This window comes from Pongo pygmaeus, chromosome 2 (assembly GCF_028885625.2).
Source record: "Pongo pygmaeus isolate AG05252 chromosome 2, NHGRI_mPonPyg2-v2.0_pri, whole genome shotgun sequence".
Taxonomy (NCBI): Eukaryota; Metazoa; Chordata; class Mammalia; order Primates; family Hominidae; genus Pongo; species Pongo pygmaeus.
Window position 1 is genome coordinate 65,717,031 of NC_085930.1, and position 20,215 is coordinate 65,737,245.

Genomic DNA, 20,215 nt, shown 5'->3' on the forward strand with positions numbered 1-20,215 from the left:
TATGTGTTTCTAAATAACAGGAGGTAGTGGCAAGTCTAACAACTACCATGATTTTAAAGTAGGAATGAGAATAATCCATAGAGATATCTGTCTCAACTATAGTAAGATATAAGAATACCAGTAATCACCTTTAGTGACAAACTCCTATGTACAGGTATAATGTAGTCTGTTGTCTCTGTTCAAAATGAAGAGAAAGCTAAATTTCCCTTAGAGGCAAGTGAAAATGAATATTAATATATTTTCTCATCTTAGTTCACAGACCCCTCCTCTGACTTAAAAGGAACCCAGGTAAAAAAATCTCTGACTTAAGTGGCACCCTCTCTGTTATCTGCCTGTGGGCCAGAAGAGGTTAAACTGAGAGTTGGCTGCAATGTGGAGGCTCAGCTTTTCCATCATGGCTGAGGAGAAAGCATACCCCACTCTTACTCACATGTAAGCCTTGTAGTTGTTGCCAATCTTCTGGACCCGGATGTCATACTTGGAGTCAATGAAAGGCTCTGCAGTGGCATAGGTCTGGGTGAGAGCCACCACGCTGGCAATGTCCTGGAAGTCGTAGTGGTTTTCCACTTTGACCTAATGTTAGAGCAGGGCAGAAAGGGGGAAAGGGAGACACACACATACACACACTGAGAAGTCACAAGGGCCCTGAGCCTCCAAACCCACCAATATGTATCTGATCCAGACACTAATCTGGGTGCCACATCTCCCCAGGAGGCCCCTTCTCCCTAGCTTCCCTTCCCAGAACTCAGGGGCCACACTTGCTGCAAAGGACCCAGAGGACCAAGCAGGTGGCTTGCATTCTGCTTACTGAAAGAGGTCTGGTTGGGTGACACTCATGGCTTTAGAGGTGGCAAATCATCTTCTCTTTGGAAAGAATTCATCAGTGACAGAGGGAGAATAGCAGTTCACAAATGGGCACTCTGAAAACTGCCCTTCTTGGTTCAACCCTGAAGCACAGCAGGCCTCTCTGCCTCACCTTGCCCATGCCTGAGTGAGCGTGGCCAATCTTCACCACCACAGGAAACGTGGGCAGTGTCAGCTGAAATCAGAAGAGAAAGGAATAAACTGTCAGAGTGTGCCCATCTCTCTGTGGAATCCTACACATATTTTTCCTGGGAATACCCTTGGGAGGGTTCTTTAAAGAATTAGTCCAATCTACTTGCTTTACAGATTAAAAAACTGAGACCCATGGAATGACAGTGACTTCCCAGGGTCACACAGCATATTAGTGGCAGTGCTACAAGAACCCTGTACTCTTATTTGGTATACCCTACATCTTTAAAATGCACTGTCAATTTTCTCTGCATTAGACAAAACCTGGGCAGGACTGGCCCTCAGACAAAGAGAATTAAAGAAAGTATCTCTGAAAGGGTGAATTTTACTATATGTAGATGTACTTTAATAAACCTGCATTTTTATTTTAAAAACGCATCTTTGGCATCTTGATGTCCCTGTCAGCATTTATCTCTTGGTACCTACAACCTTCAAAGGCCCAGCTTTCCTGTAATGATCCTGGTTGTTTTCTCCCTCTTTCACACTCCTCACTGCTCACCAATACCCCACTCTCACCACCAAACAAGGCTTTGCATGTGAAGGCCCATTTCTTCCCAGCTTGGGGTTTGAAAAAGAGCCGATAGAAGAATTCAATATGTTTATAAATGGAGAGCGATCCTTAGGGGAGCAAACTCTACACTGAGGTAGCCATAGTTCAACAGAGGAGCAACAAAAACTTAAAAGAAGGATTATCCTCTAAGGGCAAGATTTCAAGCTGTTACAAAATGGTGATGTAAGAAGTAATTGTGGAGTGGAAGGAGCACTAGGCTAGATGTCAGGAGACGAGTACTCTAGTCCTCTTTGCCACAGACTTTCTACAAGTCACTGTATCTCACTGGGCCTCAGCCTTCACATCTGTCCAATGAAGAGATCAGATGGGATGCTTTCTGAGCTCCCTTCAAATAGTACATCAGCCTCTATCTTGGTCTGAACATTGTATGAAGAACCAGCCTGGATGCCAACCTGGGCATTTCATCTTTCAGTCAGACTCAGCTCTCTTTCAATTCCCTTCTTTTCAAACATCACTAACACCATCAAAATGAAAAGGTATCCTTTGAAGGAAATAATGTTGACCCTGATGAAAAGTCAGACTCCTATGGGAACTAATATTTCAACAGATACTGGGGGTATCTGGCCTGAGGATCTCAGCATTCTTGGTTGAGGCCAGTCAAGGATGGGAAAAAGAACTTCAAAGGGCTTTAGAAATCACATAGTTCAACTCTACTTTATGAAGAAAAAACTGAGGCCCAGAGAGGCAAAAGTCACAAAGCTGTAGTGACAGTCAGAATTGGAACCCAGCCTCCCACTATCCAGTCCAGCATCATGTGGAAACATCCTACAGCAATAATCCCATGGAGATTTGGGATTTGGAGGCTTGGAACACTATGCCCAAACAGCAGACAAGGCTCTGGTCATAGTCACCCCCAAGTCCCCTGCTTCTTCGTTTTTTTATTTTTTATTTTTTTTGAGATGGAGTCTCACTCTGTCGCCCAGACTGGAGTGCAGTGGCACAATCTCAGCTCACTGCAACCTCCGCCTCCTGGGTTCAAGCCATTCTCTTGCCTCAGCCTCCTGAGTACTTGGGACTACAGGTGTAGGCCACCACGCCTGGCTAACTTTTGTATTTTTAGTAGGGACGGAGTTTCACCATGATGGCCAGGGTGATCTCGAACTCCTGACCTCAGGTGATCAACCCGCCTTGGCCTCCCAAAGTGCTGGGATTACAGGCGTGAGCCACCACGCCCAGCCTGCTTCTTTGTTTTCTAAGCTGTCCCACCTTCTAGAACATGACAGTCTCCAGTGAGAAGGGACATGCAATAAAAATCAGCGTAGCCTAGGGCCTCGAGAGGGCTTTGAGGTCCAAGGTTTGCCCTAAGTGATGGGACACTTTGTGTTTTGTACACCAAGAGCACTGTCTCCAGCTATCTGGAGAGTCTGAGGCTCTGGGAGTGAGAAAGGGTTTCTAAAGCACTGGCTGCTTCTTTGACATCTCTCCCCACCCCCCAGGCAACAGAGCCAAGACACACACACACCCCAACTTTCTCTGTCCTGTTCTATTACTGTTTGCTGTTGCTTTGGAGCCTCATAAATAGGGCATTGAAAGCACTTCCTGCAGCTGAAAGAAGCCCTGAGTAGCTCGTCTCATTCCCAGCGTGCAGCTCAGCAAGGGGTCCGTCCTTCTCTGTCACTGTCTCTTTTGCCTGTTGTAATTCTGTCTGCCTCTCTGGGACTCTGCCTGTCTCACTCTTTCTGTCTGTGCCTCTCCTCACTCTTGTTCTTTCTGCCTGAATCACAGCCCTCAGTTTTTCTGTCCTCATGCATTTGTCTTTGTGGCTCTTTCCATCCTTCTGCCCTTGACACCATCCCCTCTCTCAGTGCTTTCCCTCTGCTTCCAGATCGCTTCATGACTTAGGCAGGGAAACAGAGGCCAGGGCCTCTTTCCAGGCTTCCCTCTGCATCTTACTGAGTATGCAGGTCGGAAGAGCCTCGGGTCCTGCCTCTGCGGGTGGCCTAGAGCCAAAGGAAGGCGGAGCCCATCGGGGCGGGATTGGCCCTTAGGGCCACCTCATAAAGCCTGGGGTGAGGGGCACGACGGCCTTGGGAAGGAGCCCTGTTGGGGCTGTTCGGTCCGACAGACCTCACAGGCTCAGTCAGGGATCTGCAGTGTCATGCCTGGGAGCCCTCGGCCCGCGCCGAGCTGGGTGCTGTTGCTGCGGCTGCTGGCGTTGCTGCGGCCCCCGGGGCTGGGTGAGGCATGCAGCTGCGCCCCGGCGCACCCTCAGCAGCACATCTGCCACTCGGCACTTGGTGAGTCCGAGGTCCGCGAGGTCCACAGCAGGGGGTGGTTGTGGGGGATTAGTATCTGGCCAGCAGTACACCAGGAGTCCAGAGGAAAAGGGAGGAGCTCAAATTCTTACCGGTTGCCTGTTGCTGAGGCTGATGGGTGGAGAAGGACCAGGCGCCATAGCAACCTTGCAAGCGCAGAACCTGACTGATTCATAAGGAAATGAAGATTGCATCAGGGACTTCCACAGCGACCTCCCTCACTCTGGCCATACTGCAATTACGGAGTGTCACTACACAAGGTGTCACCGGAGCTATCTGATGATTATTCTGAACTACTATACTGGGGACAGAAAGGGGAGGGGAGAGGGCTTGCATTATAACTACCCGTGTGTGTCCAGGCCTATAACTGAGGTTGCCACCAAGCCCCTACGGCAACACGCACGTTCTGTCCTTTCTCTTCCCTCTGCCTGGAATGCCCTCCCTCACACCCTTAAATTCCTGGCAGACTCCTACTCATCCTTCAAGGGCTAACTTAGGTCTCTCCCCTCCTCTGCAGGCTCCCAGGCTCCTTGGTGCTGCTTCAGCATCTCTAACCGTCTTAGCGCTCCTACTATGCTGTGCTACTGTTCTTTACAAGTGTGTACTCCACTAGATCAAGAGCTCTGCAGGATGGGGACCCTGTCTTAATCACATCTATGGGCCTAGTGCCTAGTGCAAGGCCAGGCACAGAGGAAGAACGTCATCAATAGTTTTTGGTTATTAATGCTCAAATGGCAAGAGATGTAATACCTCAGTGCAGGGTCAGAACATTTATGAATAAACATTTACTAATATCAACTGTAGGCGGGATGACAGGCCTTGACCACAGCAATAGATAAACTTCACACCAACTGCCCTGAAGGGGCTCCTCCTCCCTTCTCTACTCTGACTCCTATCTTGTGCCCCACTGCACAAATGGCTATGGAGAACTAGAGCTCTCCAGACTAACTGGTTCAAAAGGCAGAAAGAGCTTAGCGGTTGTAGGACCTAATAAGCCTGAAGGGTTTGGAACTACCAGTGACTGCAGGGGAGGTGTTTCCAGGTCCCCCTTCTCACACATCACATTGCTCACAACCCAGCCACACCAAAACCAAGAACTGCCCTACAGACTTCTTCAGGGACCCTGGATCATCCAGACCTCAGGTGTATTGCCCCCACCAGCTGCTAAAGGTTCCCTCTTTTCTCTTCCTATGCAGTGATTCGGGCCAAAATCTCCAGTGAGAAGGTAGTTCCTGCCAGTGCAGACCCTGCTGACACTGAAAAAATGCTCCGGTATGAAATCAAACAGATAAAGGTACATGGGGTTAGGCTGGGATGTGTAGCCCCTAAGGCTGATGGAGGAAGTGGGGTCTGTGTTCTGGGAGGGCTGGTAGCTTTCAGGTGGCCTGGCTCAGTGATCCTTGGGTCTAGATGCTGAAGTGGAACTGGATGAGATTTGGAGGCAGAGCCCATAGAATCCCAGGGATACTGCAGGGGAGGGCCTCAGTGTCCATCTGGTCCCACAGCTGCTGGTGTATGGTGCCACTACAGGTACCTACTGGAATAAACCAAGGTTTAGGTGGTTTTTTTTTTTTATTTTTAAGAGAGAAAATAACCCAGTAGGGACATCTGAGGACACAAAATCCTGAACTAGACTTTTGCTTAAATTTTTAGGCTGAGAAGTGAGAGGTTTTTGTCTGTTAATATATACAGTACACTCACTGACCCAATATTGCCTTTTTTTGTAATTGCTGGTCAGATGTTCAAAGGGTTTGAGAAAGTCAAGGATGTTCAGTATATCTATACGCCTTTTGACTCTTCCCTCTGTGGTGTGAAACTAGAAGCCAACAGCCAGAAGCAGTATCTCTTGACTGGTAAGTTAGAAGACCAGCAACTGGTCTTAATATAATAGATTCTGCCCTAGGGGAGGTAGTGAGAAAGGAGCCAGGGTCTTCCTTGGGCAGTAGGCTGAGCCAGGTGGCATTTTCTTGGGCATAAAACAGAGCTGTGTTAGTGACAGACAACCTCTGGGTTAGGAGGAGCCTTGTAACCTCCCTTTAAATGTAAGAGTTCTTATTACAGTGATCCTGGCCACTGTTTCACTATTTTAAGGACAGGCTGCTCACCCAGTGTAGGGCACCTGCTTCCATTTTTCAAATAGTTTAAATTAGTATAAGATTTCTGGCAACTTGAGTCAAAATCTCCTCTCTAAAACTGCTCCTTGCAGGTCAACTCTGCCTTTTGCACAGGACCTAACAGGAGCTTGAGTCTAACATAGTTCTGTCTCTGTGAACTTGGGCCCAGGCAGGATTCCTCCATACTGAATTGGTTGGGATAGAACAGTTAAAGAATCACACAAAAATATGACTCCATAAATGAATGCAACATTAAATTATTTTGGAGTTCAGAGAACGGAACTATTTGGTAGTTGTGAACTATCAGGGAAGCTTCATTGTTTAAGTGGGATCTAAACTGGCCTGAAAACATAAAACAATATTTAAAAAGAAAGCAAAGGAAAGAAAAAGCACAGCAGTGGGGGAGGGAACAGGTGAAGGGATTCCACTATCTATCCACACATTCAGCAATGAATGACCACTTAGTCACTGCCATGCCTTGGCCAGGAGAGTGGAGATTCAGTAACAAGGCACAGTCTTCAAAAGAGTTCACTGTCCAGACATGGCTCTTGATGAGTCATAGGCACTGGAGGCTACAATGATAAGGGCTTCCCAGCTCTGAGGATGTGGAATTGTACAGAACTGAGGAGCTCCTGGATGGAAGAGGCAGAGGCAGGACACACCACTGAGCCCTGCAGTTCCCAGGTCTAGCAGACCAGGCCCTTTCAAACTCTATTATCCCACCTCCTTCCTAAGCACCTGCCCTCTGTGTGTCTAGCCCGCTGCTAGGCATGGAGGTACAGCAGGGGAAATGAGGAAACATGTTCTCTGCCTTCAGGGAGGTCGAGTCTAACTGAGGGTGGGGAGAAATGACAGAAAATAGTCTAAGAAAAGTTATCAATGGCACCCAGGTCCTGCAGGAGAAGGCACAAGCTCCTTTGCCTGGTGTTGAAAGCTCTTTGTGACCAGAACACTGCTGCCCTCTCTAGCTTTGTCAATATCAGTTCCCAGCCCCTCACTTTCCCAAGAGCTGAACTCAGCTACCTGCGGTTGCAGAAGGTATGCTGCCAGGCTGTGTCCCCCTGCCTCTGCACAGGATAGTGGCAATGATAGGAAGCCCTTTCCCCAACCCGTCTGGTAGGTGGACTCCCACTTATCCCTTCAAGGCCCAATGCAAGCACAGTCTCCTCTGAGACACCTTCCTTGCCCCACACCCCTTCCATAGATGGAAATAATTGTATGTTCCTTTGTTCTTATACTGCACTTTGTATAGAACCACACAATAGTGTAATTTTCCCCTACTTACTTATCTACCCTACTCATTTCTAAGCTCCTTGGGAGCAGAGATCCTGTAATTTTTATATCTGTATTCCTGGTACTAGATCACAGCAGTCACTCAGTGAGTAAATGATTGAGCGACTGAGGTTCTAAAAGAGGTATGGGCTAGGTGGTCAGAGATGGCTTTGAGGTGGCACTGAAAGGGTCTTTGAAAGGTGAAAAGGAGCTTCATAGGTAAAAAGGGGGAAATTTCCTATGGGGAAAGTAAAAGACTCACCAACCTAGAGCAGGAGACTGGCCTGTGCAGATACTGGGAAGGGCTGGAAAGGGAAAGGGACCTATTATTTATTGAATATCTTCTGTGGGACCACAACTGTGCTGGGAACTTTATAGACAATCTCTCATTTAATCTGACAACTTTATAATTTTCATCTTCCAGCTGAGAGGTTATACAACTTCCTTAAGATCATTCAGCTAGTAAATGACAGAAAAGAAAGGGGGGTCCCACACAGACTTTGACTTTAAAGACCACATTCTTCTCTCTGTACCATGCTAAACGAAAAGGCCTTCACCAGATCCCACAGCTCTGCCTTGTACAAACATAATCTGCTTATCTTTTTGCTAGAAAGATTATAGTAGTTTCATTTTTTGGTCCGTTCACTGAGCCCCATGCCACCACTGCCACCAAAGTCACTGGGGAGGCTGCAATTCTGGGCTCTTCAAGGACCTGGGCCCCCAGAGCTCCAGGAGAAGAATCCTGATGCTTGACTCTCCTCCATCTCCCCTTGAAGGTCAGGTCCTCAGTGATGGAAAAGTCTTCATCCATCTGTGCAACTACATCGAGCCCTGGGAGGACCTGTCCTTGGTGCAGAGGGAAAGTCTGAATCATCACTACCATCTGAACTGTGGCTGCCAAGTAAGGGAATGTCCATTTCCAAAGTCTTTAGGGATGGGGGAAGGGTTCTGAGCCTTCATTCATGCATGAATTTATTCACTTACTAGACTATACTTGAGATCTGCACTGTATGAAGTTGGGGATGAGAAAGCAATACAGTCTATAGGCCCTGATCTCAAAGTACTTACACTTTGGCTGGGAAGGTGGCCATCACAGGAGGCAGACTGAGATAAACTGCAATACAGCCACCCTTTAAAGAGAGTCTATTCTTTGCCAGCCACTGTAATAGTAAATTTACTGTAAATGTTTAATTTAGTCTCCAAAACATATTTATGAAGAATTAAGATTTCCATTTTAAGGTGAAGAAATGAAAGCTCTGGCATGTGAAGTGACTTGCTCAAGATCAGTGGTAGAGTAAGGACCCTCAGAGCTATCTGACTCCAGAGGTGCCACTAAGTGGCAATATTGAATATGGGGAACCTTGGGGAAGGAGAATCCAGGGGAAGACTGGGGACTAGGAAAAGCTTGATAAGATAGGGGGCATTTGAGATGGGCTGGAACGGTACGTAGGAATCTGAAAGGCAGCAATGGAAAAAGAAGGACACCCTACTCACTTTAATGTTGTGTGGCCATGACTCTAGATCACCACCTGCTACACAGTACCCTGTACCATCTTGGCCCCTAACGAGTGCCTCTGGACAGACTGGCTGTTGGAACGAAAGCTCTATGGTTACCAGGCTCAGCATTATGTCTGTATGAAGCATGTTGACGGCACCTGCAGCTGGTACCGGGGCCACCTGCCTCTCAGGAAGGAGTTTGTTGACATCGTCCAGCCCTAGTAGGGACCAGTGACCATCACATCCCTTCAAGAGTCCTGAAGATCAAGCTGGTCCTCCTCCCCTGCAGAGCTTTGGCCATTACCACCTGACCTCTTGCTGCCAGCTAATAAGAAGTGCCAAGTGGACAGTCTGGCCATTGTCAAGACGGGGAAGGGGACATGACTTTTCTGCCCTGCCCTCAGCCTGTTGCCCCTGCCTCCCAAACCCCATTAGTCTAGCCTTGTAGCTGTTACTGCAAGTGTTTCTTCTGGCTTAGTCTGTTTTCTAAAGCCAGGACTATTCCCTTTCCTCCCCAGGAAAATGTGTTTTCCTTTGTCTTAATCGATCTGGTAGGGGAGAAATGGTGAATGTCATACATATGAGATGGTATATCCTTGTGATGTACAATACCAGAAGGTGGTTTGACAGCATCATAAACAGGCTGACTGGTGGGAATGAAAACAACAACATACTGTGGCTGTGTACCCCTCTACTTCCCCTGTCTCAACTCATCCTAATCCTCTGATACACTTTCATCTGTTTGGGGGAGTCATTTGAGGGACACAGAATCACTCAATGTGAGAGCTAGAATGGCCTAACCTGCCTCCCAATGCTGTTATCCCCTCTATACCATTTCTGGCAGAGGGTCCCACCTGGTTAGCACACCTCTTTGAATAAGAATGCACTTACTGTCTCAGAATAGGTACTACCTCGCCAAGTTAACTATCCTTAATGCCCTCAACTGATGTCCATAAGGCTTCTCTTCTGTCTCTTTTAAATTACTAACATCTTCATTCCTATTTCAGAACTTTTTAAAAGCCATAAAGCCTTTTTCTTATAGAGTTGAAATCCCCCTTTGTTGGCTTTTTACACCACAGAGAGGTGGTCCTCTCTTGAGGGTAAATTTCAGGATAGAGCACCGGAGAGAAATAACACAAAGGCCCTTGAGGGGAAAGGATGGTAGGTAGGGAATATACCTGGCAATTAAGGCAGTTTTTTCCAGCGGCCAGCCCTGCTAGATGCTACAGCAGGAAAAAGCCAGCTTTGACCCCCAGAGAGCCCCCTGTACCCTTCAGCTGAGTACTCTCACCATTGTGTCTTGGGCTCCCTGAGATTCCCCAACCAAAGGACCCTCAGGGCTCCTCAGCCTCTGCAAGGCTTCCTGGCTTGCCCTGAAAGGAAAAGTCCTGATATTGGCCTCTAGGATTTATTAAGGACGAGAGCTTAAAGTTTCAGAGCTTCTCCCTGGGGAAGCTCTGGCAAAGATGACAGAGATGGTTCTTTTCAAGGCCCAAGGTTGTTTTTTGATATGTGGTCTGCTGGTGAGCAGGGCCATGCACAATGTGTCAGAAGAAGGCTATTGATTTGCAGAAATGGTGTAAACAGAGACCCCTTTTGGCCAAGGAAGTCGGGAGGCGGGGACAAACATAATCTCTGCTCCACTTGGAATGCTTCACAGGGAGTCTCCATTGGTGGGTTAAGCAAGATCACCAATTGATCACACCAGCCTGGGGCAGAGGGTATGGGGACAGGGAAGAAGAAGGGAGTTTGAGCTCCAGGTCCCTGCACAGGAAAAACATTGGCAATAGCCTCCTTACCAACCAACCGTCCCATCTCTCTGCTCCTTCTGACTTACTAGGATGGCCTCAGGGAAGGCACAGTGTTAACCCAGCCTTATCACAGTTGTGGAAGCGCCAGGGGAATGGGAGAGTCAGGGGATTAATAATAGTAGGAGCAATGCCTTACATCTAGTAGAGTGCTTCACACTTTCCCAGAAGCTATTACTTAATGAATCTCACTTAAATTGTGTCTGTACCATATTAGAATATCCTGTGCAGGGATAAATATGCCCACTTGACCGTCTTATTGGAAACTGCACACAGTGAGGAAATGTAGCTTGTTCAATGACAAGTGGCAGAGCCAGGGCTGGAACTCAAAAGCAGTGAGATCTGATTGTTGGTCCAGAAGTTTGTTATTCTCTCAGCTTGATTAAACTGCCCTTACTCCTGTTCTTCCCTATTCTATCTCCAGAATTTGACAAGAGGCTGTCAGCTAAAATCTAGTTATTCCAGCCACATAAATTCTCTAGTTCAACCCCAGTGGAGTCTTTGGGGTTGAGATGCTGAGGCCCTTTTCAGAGCCCCACAATAACCAGGTGGCTAAGTGCAAAATGAAAACAGCAGAAAGACTAATGTCCCCACTGAGCCACTTACCATCTCTTTGTGGTTGGGGTAGTATGTCTGTTCAATGAGAGGGAACTTTTCTCCTCCCAGTGTCTTGTAGATGGCGACCAGCTGGGCAAACTGCAAAAGAAAAGCAAATGTTACAGCTTATCTTAGATAACTTCTGAAACAGACAAAACATCAACTCATCAAATATTTATTGAGCATCTGCTCTGTGGAGGACTTTATGCTAAGCATTGTGAGGATATAAAAGAAGTGTACAATTCCTATTCCCAAGGATATGATATGCATTAGTTGGGGAAGGGAAAGAGAGTGAGCTAAAATTCAATTACCTTTCTCAATTGTAATGATGTTTCAAATCAAATTGATGAACTAGTATTTTATCATACTCATTTTACATATGGGGCCCAGAGAGGTTACAAAACTTGCCTATAGTCACAGAACTGCAAGGTGAAGCTGGGATTAAAAATTGGGTCTCTGACTTTCCACACCTGCATCTCTGAGTGATGGCAAGGGATGAAGCTGGATAGGTGACATGGGCCAAGTCTTGGAATTTCAAACGTCAGGCAAAGGAATGATGGATTTTTCCAGTAAGCAGTTTGGAATCACCAAGAATTTGAGCAGGAGGCATCATAAAATGAAGCTGTTCTTCAGGAAGATTAGAATGGTCATGGTATGTGGGATAGACAGGCCCAGTCTTTCTGGGACTTACTACCTAACCAGGGACTGAACTTACTGGACCCTTTGCCTACATAGGAGAAAACTGGAATAGCTCCATGGGGAAGGGGCAAAGTACACATACTTACAGTGTCAGGGTTGAAAGGCTTTCTTAGTGCACAGCTGGGCTCCCCCACCCCGCTCCGTTTTATAAATGAAGAAGCTGAGGCCCAGAGAGGTCACTTGCCCAAAGTCACACAGTAGTTGAGCCAGGTTCACAGCAAGGCCCCTTCATTTCCAATCCATAACTCTCCTTATTCCTGTCAGTAGCTGCCTTTCAGGCTCTGTAGAAACTATGCCCTTTCCACAGGAAACACAGGACTTTCCTGCTCAATCCAGTCACATACACACCTGCACTCCCATCCCCAGTGCATCAGCAGCAGAGGAAACACATCTCTCTAGGGCTACTGGATTAGTTCACACTCGAAGCCACTGGTATCTGGAATGGCTAGAAGGGAAAGCTGCTAGATGAAATCTATTTATCAGAGAAAGGAAGGCTAGAACATTTTTCAAAAGCTCAGGTCTTGTTCTCTACAAGCGATACTGGCACATAAGCCAGGGAGGGGAGACGAGGTTGGGGCAGTAAAAGCTCGGAACTGGGTTGTTAGAAAACTGGAATCTTCTGATTCTTGTTCTGTTAACTTCCTAGGTGTCCTTGGGCAAATGAGTTTTCCTCTCTGGATCTCATTTTCTTCACATATAAAATGAGACGGTTAAATTTGATCAGCTCCTCAAACTTTGTACCATAAAGAATATCTCTTTATTATATTTCCTCCCAAACTCTGCTATCAAACTGCAGTTTAAGTGATCATCTGTTATGGTCCTTTTGTAGGTACAGATATGATTTTGTTATTTTTGAAATGCTGGAAAACACTGGAATTCCTGGGTCCCTCCCTTTAGTGACAAACAATTGGTGACTCTAGAGCTCTAGGGCCTCCTCCAGGACTGAAAGGATGATTATGGACCCTCAAGCCCCTAAGATATCATTGTCAAAAGGGACTTTATAGAGTCTCTAGACCAGTCCTCTCATTTGACAAACTGAGATTGAGGCTGGAGAGCAAAGGAAAGTGCAGGCTCCCGGATCACATCCTGGAGTCAGGGCTGCACTGCAAGAGCACTCAGGTCTCTTCTCCTTGCTGGGTGCATTCACCATTGTATCCTGCTGTCCTTACTGACTTTGGTCCTTCAATTTGCTTTAACTGTCAAGAACGAACCCTCAGACCTTTCCTGCCTTCTCTGATTCTCCGCACCTGCTCATCTGACCTTTACGTCCTGCCTGCCCATCTGGGCCTGGCTGGACTTCTGTTCTGCCTCTGGACACCTGCCTGTGCTTCCAAGGCTCTCCAGCATCCCTAGGGAGTTAATGCCAGCTCTGCCAAACGACCTCTGTCCTGCTGCAGCCCACGCTCTGGCATGGCACCAAGACATGTGGGGCCCTACCTTTCCAGCATGCGGGGGAGTTACACAGACACCACATAGATGCCAGGACAGCCTGTGGCAGACTCCCAGAGCCCTGGGACAGCCAACACAATAATGGCAGCCAGTTCCCAGGCTCTTGTTGGGTCTCAGGGAGCTCACCCCACCCTCCTCTCCAGCAGTCCCTGTCAGCTCAAGGTAGTGAGCTTGGCATCTAACCCATAGCTCCCTGGAAACTTAGATTAAATCACAGCCACACAGTCACCAATTAAACAAATGTAACATCTGATAAGGGCTGTTTCCTCTACACATAGACAAAAGAATGAATTTGGGAGCTGGGGGTGCTGTTGGCAATTAATAGGAAGATATGTCCATTATAGCCACTCATCCAATGAATCAAGAAAGATTTCTTGGAAAAAAATGGGATTCCAGATCCATTTGAGTAATGTGTCCCTATGCCTACCACTCCTGGAAATTAAATGATTTAATTTAACTCTGGTGCACTTGTTTCCAAAAACCCAGAAAGACTGACGGAATTTCAGATAGACTGGCAGCAATAAAGGGTGGTGCCATTCTTGCTTTGTCTGGAATGCTGCTTTCATTGACAGGTCCACTTCTGCTCCCCAAATCCCAGTGGCTTGCCCTGACCAACTTCAGAGACAGCAATGTGCTCAGAGACACAGCTGTGCAAGGCAGAGCCTTTTCCAACCCAATCAAAGTCTCTCCTCACACCAACAGCAGTCATAGTAAAGATATTGAGAAACACAACCCAAAGTCATCAACTGAGAGGGACCCTCCCCTCACAGTCACCAAATTTGTCCACTCCCATGAACTAGCAGAGAACAATATGTAAAACGTCATTCATGTGGCAGCTGCTTAGTGAAACTGAAGGGAGAACTTGGGGTCTGGCCAGGGAGCCCTGCTGTTCTCATGCAGGGCCCAAGGCAATGTGCTCAGATTCTGAATGGGTGAGAGTGTGACCCCTCACCAGATCCCAGATCCCGGGAGGAGCAAAGCCCTAGCCACAGGCTCTCCCCATTCTTCCTGCCCTGGCCTCTGCCACAGTTTAGGAAAAGAAAACAGGGAACAAATTTCTTTTTTTTTTGAGACAGAGTCTCGCTCTGTCGCCCAGGATGGAGTGCAGTGGTGCGATCTTGGCTCACTGCAAGCTCCGCCTCCCGAGTTCACGCCATTCTCCTGCCTCAGCCTCCTGAGTTGCTGGGACTACAGGTGTCCGCCACCATGCCCGGCTAATTTTTTTTGTATTTTTAGTAGAGACAGGTTTCTCTGTGTTAGTTAGGATGGTCTTGATCTCCTGACCTCGTGATCTGCCCGCCTCGGCCTCCCAAAGTGCTGGGATTGCAGGCGTAAGCCACCACGTCCGGCCACGAATTTCTTTAAGAGAACCCATATACTAGGAGCCCGTAACAACCAGGCTGTCAAAGTGGTGACAGGTGCTACTATTATTCCCAGTTTGTAGATGAAGAAACTGGGGCACAGGTTCGGTCAGAGGGTTGATAAGTAGTGAAATCACCCAGAAAAAGCTGCTAATAGCAGGATCACCCTGTGTGGCTAGGAGAGAGTCAAATTCTGACAAGTACCGGGGGTGCACGTGGGTTAGGACATGTGTGCAGTAGGAAGGACATGTGTGCAGTAAGGACACGTGATTGAGGAGAAAGGGGAGGTCCACAAAAAAGACACTTGGTAAAGGTCTCACATATGCTCTTCTGTGATTGGCAACGTACTAAAATCACACTCTCTGTTAGCGTGTTTCTGCAGAATCTAGGATTCCAGATGCCTCAGGCCACGCAGAAGGAAAGGCTGAACAAGTGGAGCTTGGGAACCCAACCCCCTCCTTAACCATGGCAGCTCCCAGCCCTCCTGACTACTTGTCCATTGATCTTTTTCTTACACTCCAAGCTCTCCCTGGCTTCAAAAGGAAAAAGAAAGCTGTTAATTCCAGGGTGAAAAAAAAGATCAAGAGCAGAAGTGACAGATCTGTTTGGTTAACACACACACACACACACACACACACACACACACACATACACACCCCTCTCCAGCTCTTTGAGTGGTGTAAAGGCGTGGAAACTTCACAATTAGCCACAAGTGCCAGGAACCTTGGCAATCCAGGGTATATGACAGCTGAAATTTCATTTTTACAAAACAAGAAGGGCTTACTCCATCTTGAGGTCCAGAAGTCCCTCCTAGGGGCCTGGAAGATGCAGGGTCTGGATCCTAGCCCTTTACCTGGTGGAAGGGGGCCTCACTTCCACCCATGGCTTGTCACAGAAGTTATAAATGGATTCCAGTGAGTTGATGCAGGGGAGGCCTGCATACTGCAAGTCAATGAGGATGTGATTAGGGATAGGTGTTACCTTCTGAGAGGGCCAGACTGGAGTAGCAGAGCCAGCAGAGGAGCTGGGTCCCCTCAGTGGTCGGAGGGGAAGCCAGAGTGCCCCCAAAGCCATCATAAGTCACTCTCCCTCTTAGCCCCACTTTTTCTATCTGCCTAAAAGTTTCCACTGCCCTCCTAGATTTCCAAATTGGCCAAGGAAGAGAAAACCGGAACAGTTTCTTCCTTATGTAGGAGCCTCAATCTATGGGAGAGGCAGTGGGATGTAGAGAAATCCTGGCACTATAACTTTGGCAAGTTACTTAATCCTTTTTGGGTCTTGTTTCTCTGTAAAAAATGATAATAATGATAATAATATCTTCCTTGTTAAGGTGAGGATTAAATGAAATTAATGTAGAAAAATCTCAGAAACTGGCATCCTATAGTAAGTAGTTTTCTACACCTTACTTTCCTTCTTTAATTTTCATATCTCTATCATGAAAGGTTAAGGTCAGAATTAGGGTTAGGCTTTGATGATCCCCAAGACACTTCTAGCTCATAAGTATCTGATTCACATGCATGTGGATAAATTTCATTTTCAGGTTGCTGAACCACTTGGTAGGATTCTGTCACTAACTGAGTTGGACTATTCCCTTGGTTGTCACTGGGCTCAGGCCTTTCCAAAAGTTTAATCATTCTAGGAGGCAAGAAACAGACATTTTTATCATTGCAGCCTATGGCCAAGGGCAGAGCCTACAGACCTATAAGGGCTTCTTCACGGTATCTTTGTGCGACTTTGTTGTGAGGCCAAAGGTCCACTCCGCAGCAAAGGGGCCAAGCCTGTGACAGGTGATGCTGTGCTATTCTGATGGCTGGCCCTCCCCCATGTCCCAGGGGAAGCTCCTCTCACATCCTCTTAGCTGGGGCCAACTGCATCTTGAGGACCCTCCTAGGGGCCTGGGAGATGTAGGGACCCTCCTGGGGCTGGGGCCTACTGCATCTTGAGTCCCTCCTAGGGACCTGGGAGATGTAGGGCCTGGATCCTACCCTTTTACTTGGGGGAAGGGGTCCTCACTCACCACCCATGGCTTGTCACAGAAGTTGTATATGGATTCCAGTGAGTTGATGCTGGGGAGGCCTGCATACTGCATGCCAATGATCAGGTGGCGGAAGTCCTCATTCTCCGCCATGCCAAATGCATGCTGCCGGATGAGCACGAAGTCTGGCCGGAAGGACCTGGCGAGAAGGTAGAGGCAGGTTTGCCATTAACCAGCACTTCAGGCCATATATCATTTTGGTTCCCATTTCCAAAACCCAAGATAAAGAAGAGGGCTTAGGAACCACCTAGTCCAAGCCCCTCATTTTACTGTTGTTATTTTAGAGACAGGTCTTACTCTGTTGTCCAGGCTGAAGTGCGGTGGTACAACCGTAGCTCACTGTAATCTCAAACTCCTGGGTTCAAGTGATCCTCCTGCCTTAGCCTGCTAAGTAACTAGTACTACAGGCACACACCACCATGCCCAGCTAATTCTTTATGTTTTAGAGAGACAGGGTCTTACTATGTTGCCCAGGGTGTTCTTGAAATCCTGGGCTCAAGTGATCCTCTCGCCTCAGCCTCTCAAGTAGCTAGGACTATAGGCATGTGCCATGACCCCTGGCTAATTTTTTCATTTTTTGGAGAGATGAGGTCTCACTATGTTGCTCAGGCTGATCTCAAACTCCTGGGCTCAAGTGATTCTCCTACGTCAGTCACCCAAAGTGCTGGGAGTGCATGCATGAGCAACGGTTGTAATTTTATTATTATTATTCCTTTCTGGACTGGGAAATGGGATATTATGGTACTTTCCTTTTTTGTTTGTTTGGTTTTTGTATTTTTTTTTTTTGAGACAAGGTCTTGCTCTGTCGCCCTGGCTAGAATGCAGTGGCGCGATCTCAGCTCATTGCAACCTCCGCCTCCCAGGTTCAAGCAACTCTTGTGCCTCAGCCTCCCAAGTAGCTGGAATTACAGGCACACACCAATACGCTCAGATAATTTTTTGTAGTTTTAGTTGAGATGGGGTTCTGCCATGTTCGCCATGTTGGACAAGCTGGTCTTGAACTCCTGGCCTCATGTGATCTGCCCACCTTGGCCTCCCAAAGTGCTGGGATTACAGGTGCGAGCCACCACGCCTGGCCAATATTATGGTACTTTCCAAAGGAGATTTGAGGAACAGAATTCTGACATTTCCTCTCTCCTCTGGGCTAAGCACTGCCTTTTTCTAAGGTACAAATACCCTTAGAAGGGAAGAAACACTTTTGGACTCTCACGCCTTAAGTGAAAAATATTTTTCCTTGACTTCATGAGGCAGTATAAGAGCCTGAAGCTCCTTGTGGCTTTCCAGTTGGAGCTCAAAGCAGGTCCTGGAAAACTGAAGACAACAGACAGTACTTGGCTCCCTTCACCACACTGCCACAGAGGTCCATGATCTCATTGTCCTTTTCTGACTCCTTAAAGCTGCTCCTTAAAATAGGCAATGCCCTCATCAGGCCCCCAGGAGAGCAAGGGGCCAGGCTGGTTGAGGACAGATGCCAGACTTCCCAATGTTATTCTTCCAAAGCGGAGGCTAGGGAGGGGTACAAATATTTTTCGCAGAACTGAGGTTGAGCAATGGCTACAGGAAGCCCTGAGAGTACAGAATGTTCCCATGCATGGGAAAGCTCCTGCGTTTCCCCTGTAGGCAGCAAAGCTTCTAGCCATGGCTATTCCAGAGGACCATGGCCCCTGTTTTTATGTCTGCGCTTCAGAGAAACCCCACCTTCCCAGAGAGTCAGTTGTGTGGCAGCATCTACTCCCAAGGTGCTCAGCCTCAGCAGATTCATATGATATACAATGACCTACTTGGATCTCTGCCCAGGCAGCCATCCGCCCACCACCTCCAGCTCCAGCCCCACCCAGGCTGAGATTAGTCTTTTAAAGTGAGGGTTCAAGGAGCCTTCCTTGGCCACTCGAGGACTTAAGCTTTTACATCGTTGGTGGGAATGTAAATTAGTACAACTTCTACAGAAAACAATATAAAGATTTCTCAAAGTACTAAAAGTAGAACTACCATATGACCCAGCAATACCATTACTGGGTTATCTACTCAAAGGAAAATAGATCATCATATTAAAAGACACCTGCACTCATATGTTTATTGCAGCACTATTCAGAATAGCAAAGTCATGGAATCAACCTAAGTGTCCATCAGTGGATGACTGGATGAAGAAAATATATATAGTATACACCATGGAATACAACGCAGTCATTAAAAAAATAAAATGATGTCTTTTGTAGCAACAAAGATGGAGTTGAAGGCCATTATCCTAAGTGAAATAACTCAGAAAATCAAATACTGCATTTCTCACTTATAAGTGGGAGCCAAATAATGGGTACACATAGACATAAAGATGGAAACAATAGACACTGGGGACTCCAAAAGAGGGGAGGATGAGAGGGGGATGAGGGCTGAAAAATTACCTATTGGATATGATGCTCACTATTTGGGTGATGGAACACTAGAACCCCAAACTTCACCATTACATAATATACATAATTCGTGTAACAAATCTGTACATGAATCCCCTCAATCTATTAAACAAACAAGCAAACAAACAGAAACATGGCATCTGTTAGAGCTGCTCTGACCTTCTTGTGTCCCAGTTCTGGGAAGTTGGCACCAGCTGTATGCCTGAGATACAACTCCAATCCTGCACCCCAATTATAGGAATTGAGCTGTACACTGTGGCCAGCCCCTGAGCTCCTACCCTGGTACCTAGAAGGGCCTGCCTTTATTCTTGCCCTGCTACTGGGCCTCTCTGTCACCACCTGCTTGTGTTCATGCATCCCCATTGCCCTCTCTACCTACAGCTCATCCATTTTCTCTTGTAGGAGCTACCTGAGCTCACTCCCCACCCGGATGGACATCTCTTTTTCTGTCTTCTTCCTTGATCTTCAGAATGGACAGGCTCGTATTTCCTGTTGTTAGGTCCCAGACACCTCCAGTCTGGCCTTTCCTGTCACCAACCCAGTTCCTGTTGGACACTGGAAGCCTGTCAGGTTACTGTAGATTGAGGTGGGGAAGAGAGTGAGGTGAAGACTCTTCTTGGAACAAGACTGATGTCTGAAAACCTGAAGCCATACTGAGCTCCTGGGAAGAATAACACTTGTTGAAACCATTTCCCGCCGCCCCCTCTCCCCGCTCCGCCACTTTCCAATCTGGAATTCTCATTACCTCCCTCACAAAATTCTGTGAGTATGACAACATCACATCTATGAGGCATCCAGCATACCACCTGGCATGTAAGTGCTCAATAATTGCTAATTTTCTTCCACCCACCACGTCTCTTCCAGCCCTAGGTTTTTCTATCAGACTTAGGAGTTCCCAGGAATGAGGAATACAGAAAGAATACAGGATGGAGAGTCAAATGATCTCACATAGAAGACAGGGCTCTGCCACAACTCACTAGGGGAATCTAGGCAAATCAATGTAAAATGGAAGGCTGAACTACATCAGACATTTTCAAGTCTGTTTGTTTGTTTTAAAGCAATGGAACTCTGTTTTCCAAGGGAAATGTATGCAGGA

The 20,215-nt window shown here is 47.2% G+C and overlaps 2 protein-coding genes across 2 annotated transcripts in view; one reads left to right on the plus strand and one right to left on the minus strand.

The window, feature by feature from the left end:
* The window catches only part of SYN2 (synapsin II), a 188,650-nt gene that overhangs the window by 29,070 nt on the left and 139,365 nt on the right, over positions 1-20,215 (minus strand). Inside the window, exons 4-7 of the mRNA XM_054480371.2 lie at positions 16,694-16,850; positions 11,177-11,266; positions 977-1,039; positions 431-573 (exon numbers count right to left, since the gene is read on the minus strand). Coding sequence (XP_054336346.1) covers positions 431-573; positions 977-1,039; positions 11,177-11,266; positions 16,694-16,850 — 453 coding nt within the window. The remainder of the gene's footprint in view (positions 1-430; positions 574-976; positions 1,040-11,176; positions 11,267-16,693; positions 16,851-20,215) is intronic.
* On the plus strand, positions 3,232-9,812 carry TIMP4 (TIMP metallopeptidase inhibitor 4). Its single transcript, XM_054480372.2, has 5 exons — positions 3,232-3,861; positions 5,076-5,173; positions 5,618-5,732; positions 8,042-8,166; positions 8,787-9,812. Exons 1-5 carry the CDS (start codon positions 3,723-3,725, stop codon positions 8,982-8,984), a joined length of 675 nt encoding a protein of 224 aa, XP_054336347.1. The 5' UTR covers positions 3,232-3,722; the 3' UTR covers positions 8,985-9,812.